Raw genomic sequence first — 19186 nt, forward strand, 5'->3', positions numbered from 1 at the left:
TTTGTTTCCAGACGGTTACTGCAGATGTTGTTCCATGTTACTGAAATCTACCCATTTGTTTCCAGACGGTTACTGCAGATGTTGTTCCATGTTACCTGAAATCTACCCATTTGTTTCCAGACGGTTACTGCAGATGTTGTTCCATGTTACTGAAATCTACCCATTTGTTTCCAGACGGTTACTGCAGATGTTGTTCCATGTTACTGAAATCTACCCATTTGTTTCCAGACGGTTACTGCAGATGTTGTTCCATGTTTCTGAAATCTACCCATTTGTTTCCAGACGGTTACTGCAGATGTTGTTCCATGTTACTGAAATCTACCCATTTGTTTCCAGACGGTTACTGCAGATGTTGTTCCATGTTACTGAAATCTACCCATTTGTTTCCAGACGGTTACTGCAGATGTTGTTCCATGTTACTGAAATCTACCCATTTGTTTCCAGACGGTTACTGCAGATGTTGTTCCATGTTACTGAAATCTACCCATTTGTTTCCAGACGGTTACTGCAGATGTTGTTCCATGTTACTGAAATCTACCCATTTGTTTCCAGACGGTTACTGCAGATGTTGTTCCATGTTACTGAAATCTACCCATTTGTTTCCAGACGGTTACTGCAGATGTTGTTCCATGTTACTGAAATCTACCCATTTGTTTCCAGACGGTTACTGCAGATGTTGTTCCATGTTACTGAAATCTACCCATTTGTTTCCAGACGGTTACTGCAGATGTTGTTCCATGTTACTGAAATCTACCCATTTGTTTCCAGACGGTTACTGCAGATGTTGTTCCATGTTACTGAAATCTACCCATTTGTTTCCAGACGGTTACTGCAGATGTTGTTCCATGTTACTGAAATCTACCCATTTGTTTCCAGACGGTTACTGCAGATGTTGTTCCATGTTACTGAAATCTACCCATTTGTTTCCAGACGGTTACTGCAGATGTTGTTCCATGTTACTGAAATCTACCCATTTGTTTCCAGACGGTTACTGCAGATGTTGTTCCATGTTACTGAAATTCACCCATTTGTTTCCAGACGGTTACTGCAGATGTTGTTCCATGTTACTGAAATCTACCCATTTGTTTCCAGACGGTTACTGCAGATGTTGTTCCATGTTACTGAAATCTACCCATTTGTTTCCAGACGGTTACTGCAGATGTTGTTCCATGTTACTAAAATCTACCCATTTGTTTCCAGACGGTTACTACAGATGGGGGTATTCAACGCGGAACTCTACAACAATCTGGGGTTGTGCTGCTTCTATGCCCAGCAGTATGACATGACACTCACATGTTTTGAACGAGCACTCTCATTGGCTGATGACCAGACACTTGGGGATATTTGGTTCAACATCGGTCATGTGGCACTGGTAAGACAATTGTAATCAGTTAAACACTATTGCTGGACAAATTTGTTTCTCATTTAATAGACGTTAAACTAAAATTTGCAAATGTTATAAAAAAGTCACTAATGATATTTTTTTTGTAAACTTAAATTTGTTGCATTATTCATATGTATATGGCGTTTTCAGATGTTTAAAACCTAGACCTAGTAACTTTAAACAAACTTACTTAGGGGACATGACCCTGCTGGGTACTGGAGATGTTTACCAACCATGCTGTATCATGACTGAGAAATCATTAACTGATTTATATCCCCCTGACAGTGTAAGTTATCACAGCTAGGGTGGTGTTTATGTACAATATACCTCGTCTATTTCACACATCAACCGCCTTGACAGAGCGTCTATTACAGGTGGTGATATGACACTCCAGGTAATGTGATTGGTCTGTGATGCGTATCACATGGTTATTGACCAGTCTTGACCTGTCATTACCCTCTGTGAAATAAACATGATTTACGATCTTTGAAATGTGTGTTTACGTACTGTAATGAGTTTCATGGACACATAATATTGTGTCCTATGTGCTCATTTGGAAGGAAATCAAGATAAATTCAATAGTCAAGGGGAATATTAAGGCAAACTGTCAGAAATTTAAAGTCTTGTGTAGGAGATAGGTACATGGAATCTCAGCAGATGATATTTTAGGACAAGCAAATGATTCACACATAATCCATCCCAGTGAAGTCTGTATATTTCAGGCCAGATATATTTGGGTGGGGGTATTGTATGGGATGGAGAAAAGACCGGATCCCACATTTCAGTACTTAGTAAGTGTCCATGCTGATTATCAAACATGTTATCAGATATCATTGTTAAACAAACAAGCACAATAGTCTTACTAATAATTTAGTGGAAGTTTTTAAAGTGAATATTTCAATACAATTTAGGGTTTTGAAATATAAAAATGAATTTATAACTTTCTCCATTTTGAAATGTAATGAAATATGAAAATTAATTAGATATTGATATTACTTCATTTGTGATGACAAAATGAAGGGAATTCCATGGGAACAGGACTGACGTGTGACATGTAATATGAAAATGAAATGTTGTCAACAACCCATGAAATATACAAGTAATCAACAACACATGAAATATACAGGTTATTGACCTGCAATGAATTATACAGGTTATTGACATGCAATGAAATATACAAGACATCAACAACCCTGAACTTTACTAACCACAGGGCAGAAGCCTGACCCCTGATCAATAACGTGTAATTACGAGGTGTAATGTATAGGTTGACGGCAGGTCTTGACTTCATCCCCGTTGTCCACACTCTGAGATCAGTGATGACTGCCACTCAGACATCGTCCACCGTAACAGCAGTCCTAAAGGCCATCCGGCTGAAGCTGTCATTGACTGTTGTAATTGATCACTGTGGTAGAGGGGTATACCTAGACCTTGAGGATGGGAGATCAAATGGATGATAATCTGATTAACGTGATGTGTTCATGATGATGTTCATGTTATATTGTCTTCTAATACAAGCAATTTTGTATAAAGGTGATGATTACTTGTGTCAAAGATCAACCAGTATATATTCTCTACAGACAATTTTTTTAAATGCTCTTGTAATATACAAATGATGGTGTTTTGTAGCAGAATCTGCAAACCAGAAGAAATCTGAATATATTTTCTGGTGAAATAATACTTTCAGGTACAATTTCTTCATTGCATTAAAATTATTTTCAGCTCTATCTGTTGAGATATCTCTTAACCGAATCACTGGTATAATCTTAACCGAATCATTGGTATAATCATAACGGAATCATTGGTATGATCATAACTGAATCACTGGTATGATCATAACCGAATCACTGGTATGATCATAACCGAATCACTGGTATGATCATAATCAAATCACTGGTATGATCATAACCGAATCACTGGTATGATCATAACCGAATCACTGGTATGATCATAACCGAATCATAAGTGATGAAATGTATGTACATTGACTACAAGATCCTTAAACTTGCTTATCAGTCCAATGATGGTAGCGCACCGATTTATCTTCAAGAACTCCCCTCTCCTTACATGCCAACAAGAACTCTGCATTCATCCTCCTCTTATCTGTACTGTGTACTAAAGTGAAACCTCAAATCATTTGGATACAAGTCTTACTAGAACATGGCATCGGTCAAATGGAATTCCCTCCCTGATGAACTTAAGCTGTCTCCAACCCTTGAAAACTTTAAGTGTCATCTCTTAACCTTTCTCTACAAAATGTTCTATATCAATGGACTTCATAAATGCCTTATTGATTGTTAGCGCTATGAGCATAGCGTGGAATTTGGCGCTATATAAATGGACACATTATTATTCTCCCTGCCGTGCGTTTAGCGAATTGGAATATCTTAAGAACCGTTTACTAGATTCTTTTCATATTTGGTACCTAGGTTCATCACAGTATATATAGGGGCGGTGGGGTAGCCTAATGGTTAAAACGTTGGCTCGTCACGCCGAAGACCCGGGTTCGAATCCCCACATGGGCACAATGCCGTGATGTTGCTGGAATATTGCTAAAAGCGGCGTAAAACCAAACTCAGTCAGTCAGTCCGTCAGTCATCACAGTATAAGAAAGTTCCAAGTCAGGTTTGGTGACCTTGGCCTTCATTTCAAGGTCACAAGGGGGCTTTAACATTTTATCTGCATGTTAAGCTATCTCAAGAACCATTAACTGGATTTTCTTCATATTCAATACAAAGCTTTATCTAGGGAAGGCGCAGGGCCCAGTCGATTTTGGTGACCTTCACATAATTTTCAAGGTCATGGCTACACTTTGAAGATTTCAGCATGTTAACCTGCATGTTACGCTATCTCAAGAACCGTTCCCTGAATTTTCTTCATCTTCAACACCAAGCTTTATCTTGGGAAGGCGCAGGGCCCAGTCGATTTTAGTGACCTTCACATAATTGTCAAGGTCATGGCGACATTTTGAAGATTTCAGCATGTTAACCTGCATGTTACGCTATCTCAAGAACCGTTCACTGGATTTTCTTCATTTTTGACACCAAGCATTATCTAGGGAAGGCCCAGTGCCCAGTCAATTTTGGTGACCTTCACATAATTTTCAGGGTCACGATGACACTTTGAAGATTTCAGCATGTTAACCTGAATTGTCAACCAGATATATCAAGAACAGTGCGCTGGATTTTCTTCATAGACTTTCAAGACTTCCCTTGAATGTTTTTCAATAAGCGATTTCTTTAGTACTATTTTTGCATATTTCATACACTATGACATTCATGTCAAGGTCAAAGTCAGTCTGGAAAATATGTGTGTGTTTGAACAACTAAAGATCAACATATCAAGAGAGGTTGACTGTTCATGTTTTTGTTGACATTTAACTTCATCTTAAACTTTCATTACTTTATAAGAAAGATTTGATAATTTGCGGCGGGGGATTATGTGACCTTAGTGACAATACTTGTTTATTACTACGTCTCACTGTTGTTTTGGCTTAGTGTACGAGACAATTACACATGGTAATCTGAACTTATGTTTGGAATAAAAAGCCCTATCATAAATCATCATGTTTCAAACTTTGAATATCTTGAAGGACCATAGTATGACCTAAACTTGTCCAGGACATGGAATTTGGCTTGTTGTATTATAAAGATCTTATTCAGTTAGCCAATCTATAAGAGCATCACCTTCTCTGAGAGAAGATATGTTAATAGCACCATGAAGCTGCAATGGTTAGTGATATCAGAGGGTGTCATACTATGGACTTCTTCCATATGGCCTTGGAAGAATTCTGTTGGCATATGTTAGAAGTGCAAGGGTCACAAGAGGACAAATAAACTTTCACAATTTCATGTTATTGGTGACACAGACCCAGTACATTGCCATCCTGTCAGTTATACTGTATGTGTGTATGACAGGGTATCAGTGACATGAACTATACTGTATGTGTGTATGACAGGGTATCAGTGACATGAACTATACTGTATGTGTGTATGACAGGGTATCAGTGACATGAATATACTGTATGTGTATGACGAGGTACTGATGACACAAACTATACTGTATCATACTATGTGTGTATGACATTGTATCGGTGACATGAACTATACTGTATGTGTGTATGACATGGTACTGATGACACGACTATACTGTATGTGTGTATGACAGGGTATCGGTGACATGAACTATACTGTATGTGTGTATGACAGGGTACTGATGACATAAACTATACTGTATGTGTGTATGGCAGGGTATCGGTGACATGATTTTAATGTATGTATTTGACAGGGTACTGATGACATGAACTATACTGTATGTGTGTATGACAGGGTATCAATGACATGAACTATACTGTATGTGTGTATGACAGGGTATCGGTGACATGAACTATACTGTATGTGTGTATAACAGGGTATCGGTGACATGAATATACTGTATGGGTATGACAGGGTACTGATGACATGAACTATACTGTATGTATGTATGACAGGGTATCAATGACATGAACTATACTGTATGTGTGTATGACAGGGTATCGGTGACATGAACTATACTGTATGTGTATGACAGGGTACTGATGACATGAACTATACTGTATGTATGTATGACAGGGTATCAATGACATGAACTATACTGTATGTGTGTATAACAGGGTATCGGTCACATGAATATACTGTATGTGTATGACAGGGTACTGATGACATGAACTATACTGTATGTATGTATGACAGGGTATCAATGACATGAACTATACTGTATGTGTGTATGACAGGGTATCGGTGACATGAACTATACTGTATGTGTGTATAACAGGGTATCGGTGACATGAATATACTGTATGTGTATGACAGGGTACTGATGACATGAACTATACTGTATGTGTGTATGACAGGGTATCGGTGACATGAACTATACTGTATGTGTGTATAACAGGGTATCGGTGACATGAATATACTGTATGTGTATGACAGGGTACTGATGACATGAACTATACTGTATGTGTGTATGACAGGGTATCGGTGACATGAACTATACTGTATGTGTGTATGACAGGGTATCAGTGGCATGAACTGTACTGTATCTGTGTATGACAGGGTATCCGTGACATGAACTATACTGCATGTGTGTATGACACGGTAACTCTGACATGAACTATCAGAGGTACAGATAAGCTGCGTATTTGCGTAAATTATGCAAATATTTATATGAAAACTCAATTCCTATTAAGTCTATTGTGTACAAGTATGCTTGAAGTTTTGAAAGTACTCAATAAGTTTGATCTTACATGCGTACACACATAAATGTCACATTTTAGCTTGCGTACCAGTGGTTAGATAAAATAACTGAGGTATATTGAGATGTTTTATTTCAACACGTGAACTTGGCTACTTGCAGTATTTCTTATCGTTTCTCATATTACAAATCAAATATGAATAGCAAACATGTAAACCAACATTTAAACTTTATTTTTTTAATACAAATTTATGGAAAATGGCAAAATACCCAATTGAGTAGGATTGAGGTGGGTACAATATATTTGGTTACTCAAACGTAACTTAGGATACCCAATTGAGATGAACACAAGCGAGTTCATAACTCAATGACCCAAAAAGTTATTTGTAGCTCTGAACTATCCTGTATACGTGTATTGCAGGGTATCGGTGACATGAACCTGGCCTACCAGTGTTTCCGGATGGCTCTCGCCAGCAACAATGACCATGCTGAGGCTTACAACAACCTGGGTGTTCTGGAACTCCGACGTGGACACATAGAGCAGGTAGGTACTGATGACATGGTGTTCAAGGTGTCATTTTGTTCTAATGTTGAAGATATGTGGTGTCCTAATGCTACATATGTCAGGGTGTCCTCAATTTGACGGTGTTATGGTGTCTTAACCATGAGGATATCATTGTGTCCTCATGTCGAAGATGTCATTGTGTCATGTTGAAGATGCCATCATGTCATGTTAGGATGTCATGTCATGTTGAAGATGTCATGTCATACTGAGGATGTCATATATCATGTTAAAGATGTCATGTCATGATGAAGATGTCATGTTGAGGATGTCATTGTGTCATGTTGAAGATGTCATGTCATGTTGAAGATGTCATTGTGTCATGTTGAAGATGTCATGTCATGTTGAAGATGCCATCATGTCATGTTGAGGATGTCATGTTGCTTGTCCAGTATGAGGACATGAAGAACTACTGGTGTCTTCACGACAGCACTGACCACCAGCACACTGTGATAATGGGACCAGGATCTCTTGATGCACCACCACCAGCATGTCCTGTGTTAGCAATGGTGCACTTGAAGCTAGTTCACATAGGGCGGCTTGTTTGTAATTGCGTGTATTAGAGTAAATATAGCTGTAAATTACAGGATGTGGTCACAGTTACAAGGTAAATATCCAAATGACACATGGTGCACACTGACAATTAGGGCCATCTGCGGTATATTGTGTGCTTCTCGTCACAATATTCAACTTTTGAGGCAGAAGATGGATGAAAGAAAATGAAAATAATAGAGTAGAAAACTTTAATTAGCAATATCAACGGTTAGGAATCCAAAAGAGCATGTGTTCACATAATCACGGCCTCGGAGCTTGTAAGACAGAGGGTAACTTTCCTTCTTTGGATATTCTTCTGATAGAATGTGTGAAATTTGTAAAGTTTGTTTGTGAGTGGGACATATATTTAAGTTGACAAATAGCTGCATAATTGTTATTCATTGGCATTGTACTTTAGGAGTTGGGAAATACAAAGAAACAGGCAGCCTTATAGAGAGAGTCATGATCTGACAGATAGGAGGGTGAGACACACACACACAATAGTACAACCAATGATACAGGCTGGCTTGGATGCATCAGATATGTGGATCATCATTGACTGAATACAGCAAAGTCTTGTGATCATTCATCAAGGTTTACTTTATGACCTTCCTCACTTAAACCAGTCAGTGGTTGCAGCAAGACTAACAGTTGTATAATAGACGTGACTGTAGCTGAAGTTGTCAAGCAACAATGTCACAATAGCCCATCACTCAAAACAATTTCTAAGATTCTTGTATACAAGCCAATCAATACATTGCATGAAAACAGAAAGGCAAAAGATGAATGTGTCATTTCTATAGCAGCAAGACTTGTTCCCAGACAACCCTAAGCCGTATCTTTGTCAATCAAAGATCCAATATGATGTTGGGAACAGTTTCCAATCTTGCTGCTTGGAAGGCTTGATATGAAATCCAATATTCCTGTACAGTGATGGCCACACTTAACAGCTATCACAAGTGTGGTCATACAGGTTACATGATTTGTCTTTCTTCATCAGATATTGTGCTGTATCAGCAGTTATTACATGCTCCCATCTGTCATATAGACCATATCTGCAGGCCTCAATATGCAGTATACAAAACTTAAAACATAGATATTATAAGTGTGGATTATTTACTATTGGTTTATAATATGTATATCTAATTTCAAATACTGTTACAGGTTTCTTTTGATTTATGTATATCAATGGATCATATCCCAAGCACCTTGTTAGACATTGATAGGCCTGAATGTTCAGTCTATCCTTGCACTATCAGCATTTAGAAACAATAGCAACTTATCTGTAGCCAGGCATTGTTCTGCAACAGGTCTCAACCAAGGGTGTAAATAAACATTACCAACAACCCACACTTCTCATCTAGCATCGGGAAGAAAATCAACTTGAACTGGAATTGGCCCCCATTGATCTCAAGAGCCATCATTACTCCAAAGTGACTCCACATTTGTCAATAAGGGAGCATTTTGATGAATTCTTCATTTGATTTCTACTTGAAATTCTCTCTGGTAATGAGAATACATGTATGAAGAAGATACGAAGTGATGCTCAGGTCGTATATTCCCCGCCTGGGAATACATGGTTGAAGAATTAATGGGGTTTGTATGTAGAAGAAGTCATGCAGCATTACATCTTGTGGTGGTGATGCCGCGGTAGGCCTGTCATGTGGCAGTAATTGCTGTCTTGTGGAACTGGCTTACAGAATATCCTGCTTAATTTCACAGCAAATGCGGAAGAAAATTTATGATAAACAAGATTTAATCAACACATTAAGGAAATAGAAATAGCTCATCAAATCTTATGAAGCTTAGTTTCAAAACATTTAAAACGATACTTGGCAGAAATATTATGTTGGTTTAGATATGTAGATTAGGTCTTTTGGTTCTGACATCATGAGGAGTTTACTTTACTTTAGGAAGGGTTCACTGATCTTGGATGGCACTTTGTGGGTAGGTGGTATTTCTATATTTATTGGGATTCAAGGCTAAAGTAGTTCCAAAGCACCAAGGAATAACATTAATGGATAATGTATTGGCAGAGTATTAAAGTATAAAATTGATTTTGCTTCTCACGATTTCACTATGAAACTGGTTAAATCGACTTCAGGAAGAGTCAAGAGATAATTCTTTCTCAGGGAACCTAACGTATGCAACTGTGCTCCTGGAGAAATGGTGGTGAAACACCTTGTCTGTCATACAAACCTTGAAACAAACATATCGAAGAAAGCCCATGCAAGTCTAGAATATGTGGCAAGTATAGATTACAGGAAAGCTTCTGAAAATGAAGAAAGTCTCTGGACTCCTCTTCAGTATATTTGAAGATTATAATTTTTGAACTGTTTTATCTGAATAATATGTTCATTTCAGAGACTAGACACTAGACGTTAGTCTGTGTAAAACTCCAACCTGCTCACTCCCATACTCAGGTCCTTCGGCCACAGTGTATGGAGATTATCAACCCAAGCTGGCTTCCACAGGACATTTTGCTTGCTGTGCCTGAACATTGTGATACATTTCAGTGTTATCTGCTGGCTGTGCTGTTTACACTCAGGATGCTGGTGATTAACTGAAGAAGTAGGAGGAATGATTATGTGTGATACTGGCATCTTACATATGTGTCTTTTTATATCAAACATTTAAACACTTACCCATAAGAGTTTTAGACTTATCTGCTCGTGTTGACACATTTCTTATCAAAAGACACAGGAGTTGTTAGTTTTCTCTCACCATTGCTGATATGCTATGATGAACTGAAACAGTGTTAAAGGCCCATTTATTAAATACATTTTAGAAATTAGAATTTTGAATAAAGTGAATGATTGTTGATGGAACTGTTTGCAGACAAACACATTAAATTATATATATATTATGTTTACTCCATGCATATTTCCTGTCCTGGAGAGTGCTGATCTAGTTCTAGTTTCAAAATACATATTTGGAGTGGTGAAATATGTGACCAGTTTTACTAAAGTCTTTCAAGATGTATTGGCCAATATACGTTTGTGGCCAATGTTTTATCATGAAATAAATAGTAAGAAACCTGTTATGTATATGTTGGGGCCCTCGTTAAGGGTGATATGGAGTTTTATTGCCCAAGCAAGTTTTATTAACACACTTATTTCATGAATGAGTTGTACCTTTAACTGGATTACACTCTTCTTGTCCAAAGGGAATCGTGCAAGGGGGTCAACGAAGAATATCAACCCACCAAAGCTGCATACAAATCACACCCAAGTGTTATATCTGTTGTTTGAAGAAGACATGGCAGTGAAACTACTGCAGTGTTCTTCGAACCTTGAAACCACTTCTAAATAGTTTAGAACACTGATGATGTTACACTGTGCTATGAAGTGCTATATGTTATGCATAAAAGCCAACACACTTTCGTAAAGCAATTTTGATGTTTTCTTTTATACAAACAATATTTTGATTCCTTGAATTACAGAGTGGGCATGCTTTAATACTTCCTAACATATCAACAGCTATGTCTACCATCAGGAGCTGGAGATAGATGTAAACTTTCATGCCTTAACTCAGTTTAGTCATCATCTTTCAAGCATAGCGTGCTACCTTAGTGTATTTGTTTCAGTGATGGCTACACTGAGTCACAAGGATCTGTGAATCACCCTGTAGTCGTCCAGCAGTGAGTAATGAAGATGACACCAGCTAGTCACAGACCTTCTCACAGGTGATGTTCTTCATGGTCAGTGCTTGGAGGCCTCCATGTCAGGGATATTCTCAGTGCTTCAGCATTAGAAAATTGAAAATTGGAAAAGTGAGACACATATTAAATGTTTTAAAACCATGAGCTGCAGTTTAAGTTTGTTATCAGAGATCAAACAGTAGTGAACAGACTTAATTCAACACCAGTGGAACAGTAACATTCAATAATAGTTCCTAGGTAATTGTTTAAGCAAATCTGAAATATACATGCAAAAATACACACTGTTAATATTCCGTGATGGTAGGGAGTGTTTATAGAGATAACCCACTGATTGGTCTAGAAGATGGTTGGGGTGGGGGGACTTGTGGGGAATTGGGTGGAGGGGGAATCTCCTATTAGGCCAGTGGGTTTAATACAGTGAATAGGGATTACTATTTGATGTGTCAAACTTTCACAGAGCAATTCTAGGACTAGTGTTATGTCTCTGGTGATCAGTTCCATCACCTACATTATCACAGATCTTGCTTTCCTATGGAATCCTAGACCTGACACTGTCTTCACAGCAAAGTTTAACATGAAGGGATTCAAGGACTGACAAGACTGTCAGAGATGTACTTGACCTGTGACCATCATGCTGGGCCCTCTGGAACTACTGTCTGTGATGTTGTGAAGGGAGCTGACGTCAGCACAGTCAGATCTCAGTATGTCGGGCACTCTTCTAGGAACCAGTTTAAGAATCTTCTTTTAGTATATCTAGCAGTTTTAGATATGCTGAAAATATTACACACAGATATCTTTGTTTCTCATTAAGTGTGTGAGGTCTGTGATCCTCGTGTTATCACTGTAGGTATGAATATAGACACAGAACATAAACCCTGGGTAATTACAGTGTACATCTCACTAATGGCTGCTGATGTTGGAGTCTATGTTTGTGTGGCCAGCAGGAAACTGGCTTAACCCTTCAGCGTTTCCGGGAACCTTTAGGACTGACTGTTGTTTAAACCTGCTGGTAGATCACTGAAAATACTTTTATCAGTCACAGACTGCTCAAAAATAAATATTGAACTAAACCTTTACATTTTGCTATTATCACCAGGTCCAATGGTGGCCCTGTCATGCCCAGGTTTGACTCATACTGACGAGTGTGGGTTTAAGTCTCAGATTCAACCTAAAAAGTGTGAATTTATGGATGTCACCTATGTATTGTCACAGTTTGGGTCATTATTGATATAATATCACTAGGCCATTATTGTTATAATATCACTAGGCCATTATTGATATAATATCACTAGGCCATTATTGTTATAATATCACTAGGCCATTATTGATATAATATCACTAGGCCATTATTGTTATAATATCACTAGGCCATTATTGTTATATTATCACTAGGCCATTATTGATATAATATCACTAGGCCATTATTGATATAATATCACTAGGCCATTATTGTTATAATATCACTAGGCCATTATTGTTATATTATCACTAGGCCATTATTGATATAATATCACTAGGCCATTATTGATATATTATCACTAGGCCATTATTGATATAATATCACTAGGCCATTATTGATATATTATCACTAGGCCATTATTGATATAATATCACTAGGCCATTATTGTTATAATATCACTAGGCCATTATTGATATAATATCACTAGGCCATTATTGATATATTATCACTAGGCCATTATTGATATATTATCACTAGGCCATTATTGATATAATATCACTAGGCCATTATCGATATAATATCACTAGGCCATTATTGATATAATATCACTAGGCCATTATTGTTATAATATCACTAGGCCATTATTGTTATATTATCACTAGGCCATTATTGATATATTATCACTAGGCCATTATTGATATAATATCACTAGGCCATTATTGATATAATATCACTAGGCCATTATTGTTATAATATCACTAGGCCATTATTTCTTGTATTTGTTAGTAGCAGGACATATGTTATGAGAATGCTTACCCAGGTTGTATGGGTACTTATTTCTAAAATATTGCCGGTCCAAGGAACAGTTAACATCTGAGGTTCCTTCAAATCAATTCTCTACCTCCTCCTCTCCCCCCTCCTCCTCCCCCCCAAAAAAAACAACAACACAAAAAACAAGTGTGTGATTCACTCCATCAGGAGATAAGACATGGGTGGGAAACTGGACTAGACGAACAACTAGTCTCAGAAATGAACATATTGTACAGAAACAAACAATTGATAATACACAAAATAAAATATAATGAAAAGGAGTTCTGAGACACTCTTCATTTCCTGAGACTATGGAGATCTAGACTTGCCACATGATCTAGACTTGCATGGGCTTTGTTTAATATGTTTGTTTCAGGGTCTGTATGACGGACTACAAACTGGACATACTAGTGTGATCCGATTTTTTGAACATCCAGCCCTGATGCCTCAGTATGTATTTAAGGGTACAGTTGTGAAGGATGGTGGTTAAAGTGTTTACCAGTCAGACTTCCAAGATGGGTTCAGATCCACCAGTGTCAGTATGGGAAATGTGTGTGTCTGAGTGATGTGATGCCCACAGTCCAATCAAAGGTCACTCATGTAAAAAGGTACCTAGAAATCATTCTGAACCTTCTGTATTGACCGGCATCCTGGCGTAGTTACCATAGTAAATGATACACTCAACTGAGCCTAGCTCACATACTGTGGGCATTACTGTCAAAGCATCGAAGTGATGACCCCTTTCAGGCAAACCATCCACGAATGCTTAACAATTCTTGTCTTTGTAGTTTATCGACAAGTGAAACAATAATTACTGTGGCAGGCAATTAAATTCAGAATTTATATTATATCTGATCTAGTTGGAACTGATCAGCCCTTAGAATCCTGATGGATATCAGAGGTGTGCCGAACACATGTGGAATAACAGTAGATCATATTGATTTATGGACACACGGACAAGATCTACTGGTATGTAGAAATGCTATTAGCTAATGGTTTTTTAACCAGCGTACATTTAAGCAGTACCTCCCCAGCCACATTGCTGAATTAAGGGACCATTGGTAACAAACTGGTGCCTTGATAGGGAAAGCAAGAAAACTGAGCTCTGTCTACACTTGTTGATGTGTAGCTTGCCAGGGTCATCTGATAACATGGGTACCCTCCCCAGCCTAATTGGTTGTGCTGAACTTCTACATCCAGTTATAGCCCACTGTTTGTCATGTCTGGTACAGAATCATGACTTGGTAAAACGGAGGAAAAGATTTAACCATTACATTTTGTCGTTGGATAATTATCTCGTCCTGTGTCGCTGTTGACATGACAACATGTCAACAAATTCATGTCCACTGTAAAATTCATTTAGTGATGAGAGCTACAGAAAGTGTGTGGTGCACTTTGTCGTGGGCAGATCCTTTCTCTTCGGTCATCATTTATTTGTTGGATCACAGATTTTTTTTATCAATGTCATAAGTTGGAAGAGAGAAGAATAAAATATCCTTTGTAAAAGGGATCACGGAATCATTTATACATATCATTATGGTAGGGTAGAAGGGGAAGGTATTCTGCTTGTCTGCTGGTAGCTGCAATTTTTGTTTTCATTTTTCTGTCTTCTCTGCGTATCAGCAACAAGGGACACAACTCTAGTTTACTTTGCAAGGAATTTTGGTACATTGTTAGAGACAGAATGTCTGATATGTTTTTGGCCATTGCATCAAGGGATCTAGTATTTTCTTCTGAACAAACAACTATCAAGGGGTCAGTCCCAGAGGACACCATGGAGTTCATCCAGTTCCTGATCCTTGGTGTTTGAGAACCTTACCAGTCTCTTGGGTTTCACTGAAGTGCTAACACCTCTGTATCTGTGTCCCTTCCAGCGTTCCTCTCGCTTTGATTTGACCATATAATACTGTTCAAAAGCAGCAGTAAAATTCACTTGAACAGCGATCAGGGAATTGGGAGCCTGCTCACATCCTCGACCTCAACCACGGACCCCTCCGTTCCCAATAATTTCTGTAATGAGGATCCCAGCAAGGCAGGTAGAACTCCATACATCACAGTGATGAGACATAGGATTCACTGCTCACCCTGGCCTGACTGGACAGTAATCAACCCTGCCAGGAGCTGGCAAGATGTACTGTCCAGACACTCAGTGGCCTCCTTCACTGTTGTTTAGGGTGGAGAGCAAGGTCGTTGACCCCACTGGTTTATGGGGCTTGGTGTCCATTAGTTCCAGAGAAGTCTCAGATATCCACTGCCTCATACGTCTTAGACCACATTCATTATAGTCTGTTGCATACAAATTATTTGTTTAAACATCCAGTAAAGTAGATTGTAATAATATTTTAAGTTGTTTGGGTGGCATTTAGAAGTTGGTGTGATGAACAACGAGGAGAGTTCTATGGATATACAACTTCTTTAATATAATATGAGCGACTTTTCGGTGTAGCTACTAACACCGTTATCAAGCAAAAATCATTTCATATCATTTTGCTTGATAACGGTGTTAGTAGCTACACCGAAAAAGTCGCTCATATTATATTAAAGAAGTTGTATATCCATAGAACTTCCTCATTGTTAATATTTTTAAGGCTTAAAGTTATCGATATACAATAACATTTAAGTAATGCTGTAACAAACTGGAAGGGATCACTAATTATTATAACTGTAGTTCATTATGCATATTTCAGTCAGACTTTATGGTAAGTGAGAGGGACCCCAAACACTTAGTTATATCTGTCACTTCATTGTGGATGTCGTTCACTGTAGTGGGAAGAAAGTATATTACTTCTGTGCTTGTGTACATGTGGTTATTTCTGATGTGAGGTATATACAGAGCCAGGCACCACACAGTAAAGCAACCAGATAACGCCAACCAGTGGTCAATAGCATGAGCATGCTATCTGAGTTTTATGAGGCTGTCTTAAATGTTAACCACTGTATAAATAATGGGTTTAAACAGTTTAGCTGATTTATGGCTCTTTGCTTTACTTTATCAAAAGGTTCTTTGAAAGAATTAATTGTTTTGGGTCAAGTATCACTTGACTAGTTATGTGATAAGTTGAACAATAGGGTACAGTTGTACAAAACAGCCAGAGTGCTACTACTGCCATGTTCAGTTATGCGAGTTAGAATCACCTTAGATCTAAGATGCTTTGTACAACACCACCAAGGGCAATTCCATGAACCATAAATATAAACAAGTATTGCCTTAGTGTTGCTTGTGTTAGTGAGGTTCCCCTGTGACCTGACCGATATATCTGACACTTCTCCCAACATGTATATCCTGTATTGATCTGCTCATCATGCACTGAGGGGGTAGACAGTTTATTGTGATGGAACCGTCATATTACTGTTTGATGCAGTAGAAAGGGAAGTATGTATGGATGGATGTGTGTACAGACTGCATGGGGAAATATTTGTAGGTGTCTCAAAAGATAGAACATAAGAAAGATTTATCATCCCTAAGTAGCTTCCACAGAAGATATTGCTTTTGGAGATATTGCTACAATAAAATTGAAATACAATGGTTTGCAGACCATAGAGGAACGTGTGTGTGCATATACTATATATACCATCGTGGATGGATATATTTAACATCTTGGAGGGATGGAATCTCTAACCTTCCACTCAGACAGACGTCTTGGCTCCACTACACCAGGATCTGCATGAAGCCAGGTCATTGAGGTGAAGATTTCACAGGTCATTGTGTTGATCAGGCATGAAACTGTCGATCAATGCTCCAGTTATCCTACTGGGTGTTGTAGGTTGAGATGTGAAGCATGAAGTAGTATCTACGGACTGTAACATGTTTATTGTGGTGACATCTACAAACAGCTCCTAAAGACCAACCAGCTGGTATTGTGGTTGACATAATTTGAAAAAATGGAAACCCATGGGTTAGAATCAGTGCGTATCAACCTTACCAAGTTTACAACAATTACCTAGACTCACTGATCCAGGTTAGACTAGGCTCCCAGGAACCCATGCCTATTGTAAGGTGGCCTAACGGATCAGGTGGTCATCCTCTCTGACCTGGTTGTGTGTCAGGTTAGACTAGGCCCCCAGGAACCCATGCCTATTGTGGGGTGCCTAATGGATCAGGTGAGTTAGGCCCTCTGTAACCTGGTTTGTGTGTCAGGTTAGACTAGGCTCCCAAGAACCCATGCCTATTGTAAGGTGGCCTAACGGATCAGGTGGTCATCGTCCGTGACCTGGTTGTGTGTCAGGTTAGACTAGGCCCCCAGGAACCCATGCCTATTGTAAGGTGGCCTAATGGATCAGGTGGTCGTCCTCTGTGACCTGGTTGTGTGTCAGGTTAGACTAGGCCCCAGGAAACCATGCCTATTGTAAGGTGGCCTAATGGATCAGGTGGTCGTCCTCTGTGACCTGGTTGTGTATCAGGTTAGACTAGGCTCCCAGGAACCCATGCCTATTGTAAGGTGGCCTAGTGGATCAGGTGGTTGTCCTCTGTGACCTGGTTGTGTGTCAGGTTAGACTAGGCCCCCAGGAAACCATGCCTATTGTAAGGTGGCCTAATGGATCAGGTGGTCGTCCTCTGTGACCTGGTTGTGTGTCAGGTTAGACTAGGCTCCCAGGAACCCATGCCTATTGTAAGGTGGCCTAATGGATCAGGTGGTCAGGTGTCCTCTGTGACCTGGTTGTGTGTCAGGTTAGACTAGGACTAGGCCCAGGAACCCATGCCTATTGTAAGGTGGCCTAATGGATCAGGTGGTGACCTCCTCTGTGACCTGGTTGTGTGTCAGGTTAGACTAGGCCCCAGGAAACCATGCCTATTGTAAGGTGGCCTAATGGATCAGGTGGTCGTCCTCTGTGACCTGGTTGTGTGTCAGGTTAGACTAGGCTCCCAGGAACCCATGCCTATTGTAAGGTGGCCTAATGGATCAGGTGGTCGTCCTCTGTGACCTGGTTGTGTGTCAGGTTAGACTAGGCTCCCAGGAAACCATGCCTATTGTAAGGTGGCCTAGTGGATCCTCTGTGACCTGGTTGTGTGTCAGGTTAGACTAGGCCCCAGGAAACCATGCCTATTGTAAGGTGGCCTAATGGATCAGGTGGTCGTCCTCTGTGACCTGGTTGTGTGTCAGGTTAGACTAGGCTCCCAAGAACCCATGCCTATTGTAAGGTGGCCTAATGGATCAGGTGGTCGTCCTCTGTGACCTGGTTGTGTGTCAGGTTAGACTAGGCTCCCAGGAACCCATGCATATTGTAAGGTGGCCTAATGGATCAGGTGGTTGTCCTCTGTGACCTGGTTGTGTGTCAGGTTAGACTAGGCCCCCAGGAAACCATGCCTATTGTAAGGTGGCCTAATGGATCAGGTGGTGGAGTCCTCTGTGACCTGGTTGTGTGTTAGGTTAGACTAGGCTCCCAGGAACCCATGCCTATTGTAAGGTGGCCTAATGGATCAGCTGGTCGTCCTCTGTAACCTGGTTGTGTGTCAGGTTAGACTAGGCCCCCAGGAACCCATGCCTATTGTAAGGTGGCCTAATGGATCAGGTGGTCGTCCTCTGTGACCTGGATGTGTGTCAGATTAGACTAGGATCCCAAGAACCCATGCCTATTGTAAGGTGGCCTAATGGATCAGGTGGTCGTCCTCTGTGACCTGGTTGTGTGTCAGGTTAGACTAGGCTCCCAAGAACCCATGCCTATTGTAAGGTGGCCTAATGGATCAGGTGGTCATCCTCTGTGACCTGGTTGTGTGTCAGGTTAGACTAGGCCCCCAGGAACCCATGCCTATTGTAAGGTGGCCTAATGGATCAGGTGGTCGTCCTCTGTGACCTGGTTGTGTGACCCAGGTTCAGTATCCAG

General features: G+C 39.6%; 1 protein-coding gene across 1 annotated transcript in view; it reads left to right on the plus strand.

Moving 5' to 3' along the window:
• LOC124287362 (tetratricopeptide repeat protein 8-like) overlaps positions 1 to 19186 on the plus strand; it is a 74820-nt gene that overhangs the window by 40464 nt on the left and 15170 nt on the right. The window contains exons 8-9 of the mRNA XM_046723869.1: positions 1201 to 1372; positions 7038 to 7160. Coding sequence (XP_046579825.1) covers positions 1201 to 1372; positions 7038 to 7160 — 295 coding nt within the window. The remainder of the gene's footprint in view (positions 1 to 1200; positions 1373 to 7037; positions 7161 to 19186) is intronic.

Source organism: Haliotis rubra, unplaced genomic scaffold (genome assembly GCF_003918875.1).
Source record: "Haliotis rubra isolate DU_JTF1 unplaced genomic scaffold, ASM391887v1 Scf40, whole genome shotgun sequence".
NCBI lineage: Eukaryota > Metazoa > Mollusca > Gastropoda > Lepetellida > Haliotidae > Haliotis > Haliotis rubra.